Below are 5,455 nucleotides of genomic sequence, written 5' to 3' on the forward strand. Positions count from 1 at the left end.
TTTGTCGGTGTTTTCCTATATGTATTGTCCCTTAAATTGGAGGCCTCCCATGTGTGATACCATTGTGTTATGGTTTATATTTTCGTACGTCTGACCGCGAATTCATGGAATGGGTTGTTTCCATTCCACTTTTCCCCTGAACGAATATAAAATAGCTTGTTCAGTAGGAAGCTTCAAAATGTCACACCTTAAAAAGTGAAAGTTGTCTCATCTCCTTTCTTGAAAGGAAAATGGATGCATGAATAAACTTTTCTTTTAATTTTTATCCTGGGGGTTAGGTATGTGCAAATTGTTCACTGAACGATCTTTTTTTTAAAAAAAGCAAAATTGCAGTTGCGCATGCATTTTCCATTGGAAGCTCTCTGTTTTCTGCATGTAAAGCATTTCAGATGGAGCTGGTGAAATTCGATAAGCTGACTGCTGAAGCTTCAGAATCAGCCTGATTGCAGTAAACAGAACGTGCAAATCAGAAATGAGAATAACAAAGTAGAGGAAACAGATAGTAATACATCATTCTTTTTCAAGACAAATGACAAATACATCTAGCAGAAGTTCAGGCTTTGGAGATGTTTGTTTCGACGTGATATGGCTCTTTGGTATAAAGGAAGTAACATTCAGACGTTTCGCTCTGTGGTTTGAACCCGAAAACCTTCAATTGTTGCACATGCCGGACGCTCCTCCACTCTTCAGAGCTGGCATCCTGCAAGGATATCAGGTTGAGCAAGCTCAAGTTGCAGTTTATGTGTAACCTCTTTACCTTTGCCTCCTGTAAGTACCCCGGGAGCGTGTCAGCATCCAAGTCCTCCCAAACGATGCTCCGGACTGCAGGCAACCTGTCAAACGCCTTCAGCTCTGGGCATCTGAGGATCTCAATCTTCGTCAAGCTCGAGCAGTTTACAACCATCTCTAGCTTTGGGTTGTCAGCCAGGTAAAGTTCAACCAGCGAATGCAAGTTCTCTAAGGATTCAAGGCTCACGGCGTTCGTCAGCACCAAAGCTTTCAGCGCTCTGGTGTGGTACACAAGCCCCGGAGGGAGACGATTCAGTTTGCAGCTTTCCACTGTGAGCGACTCCAGAGCAGGCATTGCTTGGACATGCTCGTCCCAGTCCCACGATGCCCATCTCAACATCCCCTGGAAACCCAGCCGCTTCAGCCTGGGAAACGCAATGCCTGCACCTTCAGTCTTAGTTGTTGTTGTCGTCGTCGATGGTGCGTTGCCATCGACAGCAATGCCTACCGGAGGGAGGATGAAATCATGACTGACATGCTCAATGGATGGTGCATGCTCAATCCAGAGGTAGTCAAGGTAAGGGAGTTGGCCCAAGCCACCGGGCAGCCGGTCGCAGCACGCGTAGTCTTCTAGCACCAGCCGCCTCAAGCTCCGAAAGGCGGGGTGGCCATCCACTGCGGTAGCCGATGTCCAAAGTAACCTGCAATCGTAAGACTGTCAATTGAAGGTGGAGGGCGGAGATGCTCAAAAACGTTCTCGATTCTCTCGCAATCCTCCTCGCTGATACCACCTTGCACGGTGCCTTTTGCGCTGATCCTGCTAGTGCATCTCAGCTCCAGTTGTGTGAGGTTCTGCTTGCTGCTGAGCTTTGATCTTGCTGCCATTTGGCCAAGTGTTGCCTTTTCCAGAACCTCCAAATGTAGTGCACTGAGATTTGGCAAAGATCCTAGCTCTTCCAAGCTACACCAATCATGTGTACTGTCATCCAAATCGGTTGGGAACCCCAACATCTCAACCAAATTTTCTAGCTTTCCGAAACCCCTAGGAACTGAAGATACCATTGTGTCTGATGTCCAGTGATCTTAGCTTCCGCAGTTGAACAATGCTTTCAGGAAGTTCAGACACATTTATGCAACCACAGAGATCAATGTGCTGTAGAAACCTCAAATTCCCTATGAGGTTAGGGAGTGCAGATATGTATGTGCCTTTGAGACCTAGGTATCTCAAATGCTTAAGGTGACAGATGGAGTCTGGTAGTACTATCAGATTTGCATCCTCAAGATGTAGCACCCGAAGGCAAGAAAGATTATTCAAGAAATTCTTGTGCTTAGTAACGATGCTCCTGAATAGTATCAACGTCCTTAGTGATACTTGCCTCTGTAAAGCATCCCACTCGACTTGTTTGAAATACAGAGCCGACGAAACTTCAGAGTACCAAGTGCATCACCTATGGTCTGTTTCTGCATCTCGTTAATGGCCAATCCCTCGTCCTTCGCTACATGTTGGGCAAAAGACCGGACAACATCATGCATGGTGCATCCTAGTTGATCATAGTACCCATCACTTGGGTCCAAAAGGTTCCTTAAGACTAACTCTTTGTAGTACTGAGCTGCTACAGCCTCTGGCAATCCTGAACCCGTGCTATCTTGCACGAACCCTTCAGCGATCCACATTCGGACAATGGTTCTTGATTCGATCACCTCACCTCGTGGGAAAAGTGAGCAGTACACAAAGCATTGCTTCAAATGAGAAGGCAACTCTTCATAGCTCAAGCAGACCACTTTGTTAATTTCATCATTCACTTCATGTTTACACCATGCAGAATGTCTAGAAACCTCCATCCAGGCACCTCTTGTTCTGCTCTTACTAAGAGGCCCCCAATCATCTTAATTGCGAGCGGTAAACCATCACACCTGTCCACAATTTGCATCCCAATATCCTCCAACTCATCCAATTCAGCTTCATCACTCTTGTTCAAAACTATCTGTTGGAATAGTAAAAAGCTATCTTACTTAAAAATGAAGTGTATACCTAATAACATCCATTGAATATAAGCTATTCTCAAATACAGTAAACAACAACAAAAAAAAAAAAACCTGCAACATTCATTTTTACCTAATAACAACCATGCTTTTTTATCATGTGATTTACTTAAAAAAAACTCTCATAATTGCAGTTAGAAAGTAGATAGTTGTAAACCATTTATTTAAGGATTCTTCAAGATCTACAATAGCTTAAACATCGAAGCTCATCGTGTGAAATCCGAATTTCAGTCCCAAACTTGCAATTGGCACAATTGATCAGATTTGTTTGTGATACTGACCTGCTTCTTGAGCAAGGACCAAGCATCCTGTCGCCGCAGCTTGTCAACACGGTGGAGGTACCTCACCTTCATTCTGTGAGCAACGCCATCGTTTCTCGTGGTCACCAGGATCGGGCTCCCCGGGGCGCCATGGCTAAGCGGGACCCTGAGCAGCTCGTTCCACGCCGCGTCGCTCCACACGTCATCCATCACCAGCAGGACCTTCCTGTGCGTCACCGCGCGCTGCAGGGCGCGCTCCAGCAGGGCCTTGTCCCCGGCGACGGCGAGGCCCTCGCAGCTGGCCGCCCCGGCGGCATGGGCGATGGCGCTGCGCAGCATCGTGACCTCGTCGGCGTCCCGGCCGACGAACAGCCAGATCCTGGCGTCGAAGCTCTCTTGGACCGTGGCGTCGCCGAAGACCATCCTGGCGAGGGTGGTCTTGCCTATGCCGCCGGCGCCGGTGACGGCAATGGTGGGGATGAGATTGCAGCCGCCGCCGGCGTCGTCCAGGTCCGTCGTCTTACTGACAAGGATGTCGGCGAGCATCCTCGTGTCTTCCGCGATCTTCTCCCCGACGACGTCGGATCGGATGAGGCCCGGCGCGGTGCGGCGGCCGTCGCCTGAATCTGCGCGCCGAGAGCAGCAAGGGGAGGGAGACGAGGAGATGATCCTAGTCTGGGAGACGAAGCCGAAGCGGGAGCTCCTCCTCTCGATGCCGTCCAGCCTCCGGTTGAGCGCCCTAACCCTCTTCCCGATCTCGCGTGCCCGGACGGGGTCGCGGAAGCAGGAGAGGGCAGGGACGCGGACGGCGCGGAAGCAGCAGCAGCAACCCGCCATGGCAACGGGCGTCGCGGCCTCGCCCCCCGCGGCGGCCTGGCACTCGTCGAGGATGTCGTCGGCGTCGTACATGGCGTCTCTGAGCTCCCGCACCCACCGGTCCACGGCCGCGTCGCGGTCGCGCGCCCTCTCCGCGTCGGAGAGGACGGCGCGCAGGTCGCCGAGCGTCGCCTCGAGCCTGGAGATCTCGCCGGGCACGCCCAGCAGCGCCTCGACCTCCTCCTTCGCCGTCTCCGCCAGAATGCGTGCGAGGCTCGACGCGAAGGCGTCCAGCATCGCCGCCATGATCGCCGCCGACACACTGTGCTGGGAAAAAAAAAAAGGAAGAGATGGAGAGTTGAAGTTGCTTGCGCCGACAGATACTCAGATAGTCAAAACTCCAAACCTCTGCGACTGCTCCACGTCCATGATCACGAGTCCACCCAAACCAATTTCCGGCGTGTTTAGTTCCAAATTATTCTTCAAACTTACAACTTTTCTATCAAATCAAAACTTTTCTAAACACACGCTTTTTCTAGTGTTGGCGTCGATTTGTGGGACCCATACTGCTGCATTTGCCGATCTATCAGCCAACCGTTCCTTTCTCCTTTCTATTCTCCCCGTGATAAACACTTGTTTAATCAGCTGAGTTCGACTCATTTTGGGGCGTCGATTTTCGGTCTGACACATAGCAGCCGACTCCGGAGGGTATAAGAGCAAGTTTAATAGCATAGCCTATTACTAACTCCAAATCATCTATAGCTAATATAATAGCTAACTCATACAATAGTGCTTACTATAATATTAATACATGGTCCTATCTATCATACATACATTACGTCTTGGAGTCCGTGTTACAGCTGGCTACAGATCTGTAGCCCGCTGCTATTCTTTCTCTTCCTTTTTCTCTTTAAAATATGTTTACAGCTGGCTTATAGCATGCTATTGTACCTGCTCTAATGGGCGATCGATTGCCGTCGCTCAGCGATCGGTTTGCCCCTCCTCCCCTTGTACTCCTCTCTCTCCTCCCCCTTCCTCCCCTTCTTTTCTTTTTACTACGGTACACAACACAATTTTTTTTTGAAAAACAAAAGTTAGAAAAATTTATGACTATATATAAAAAATTTGAATTCAAATTCAAATTTGAATCAGGTATGTAAACTTTTGACTTATAAACTTTGGGTCTATAAACTTTAGGTGTATAAATTTTAGATGTATAGAAATACTATATATAGAAAATATTTGAATTCAAATTCAAATTTGAATCAGATATAATTCAAATTCAAATTTGAATCAGGTATGTAAACTTTTGACTCATAAACTTTGGATCTATAAACTTTAGGTGTATAAACTTTAAAAATATTTGAATTCAAATTCAAATTTGAATCAGATATAATTCAAATTCAAATTTGAAACGCGTATATAAACTTTTGAGTTATAAACTTTAGGTCTATAAACTTTAGGTGTATAAACTTTAGATGTATAGAAATATTATATATAAAAAAATATTTGAATTCAAATTCAAATTTGAATCGGATATATAAACTTTTGACTTATAAACTTTTGGTCTCTAAACTTTAGATGTGTAAACTTGAGGCGTATTAACT

At 46.9% G+C, this 5,455-nt stretch overlaps 1 protein-coding gene across 1 annotated transcript; it reads right to left on the bottom strand.

Moving 5' to 3' along the window:
- Positions 1 to 2,527: 2,527 nt before the first annotated feature.
- Positions 2,528 to 4,367, bottom strand: LOC127766588 (putative disease resistance protein RGA3). Its single transcript, XM_052291674.1, has 3 exons — positions 4,255 to 4,367; positions 3,054 to 4,170; positions 2,528 to 2,714 (listed from the first exon to the last, which is right to left on the bottom strand). The coding sequence occupies exons 1-3, from the start codon at positions 4,275 to 4,277 to the stop codon at positions 2,529 to 2,531; spliced, it is 1,326 nt and encodes a 441-aa protein (XP_052147634.1). The 5' UTR covers positions 4,278 to 4,367; the 3' UTR covers position 2,528.
- Positions 4,368 to 5,455: the final 1,088 nt, after the last annotated feature.

The sequence above is a fragment of the Oryza glaberrima genome, chromosome 3, assembly GCF_000147395.1.
Source record: "Oryza glaberrima chromosome 3, OglaRS2, whole genome shotgun sequence".
NCBI lineage: Eukaryota > Viridiplantae > Streptophyta > Magnoliopsida > Poales > Poaceae > Oryza > Oryza glaberrima.

Excerpts from the sequence above, each read along its gene's own strand:
- LOC127766588 (XM_052291674.1), bottom strand. The coding sequence starts at position 4,277 with ATGGACGTGGAGCAGTCGCAGAG. Across the intron at positions 4,171-4,254 it reads GACGTGGAGCAGTCGCAGAG|TGTGTCGGCGGCGATCATGG; the intron begins GTTTGGAGTTTT and ends TTCCCAGCACAG. Across the intron at positions 2,715-3,053 it reads GGTCCTTGCTCAAGAAGCAG|ATAGTTTTGAACAAGAGTGA; the intron begins GTCAGTATCACA and ends CTATTCCAACAG.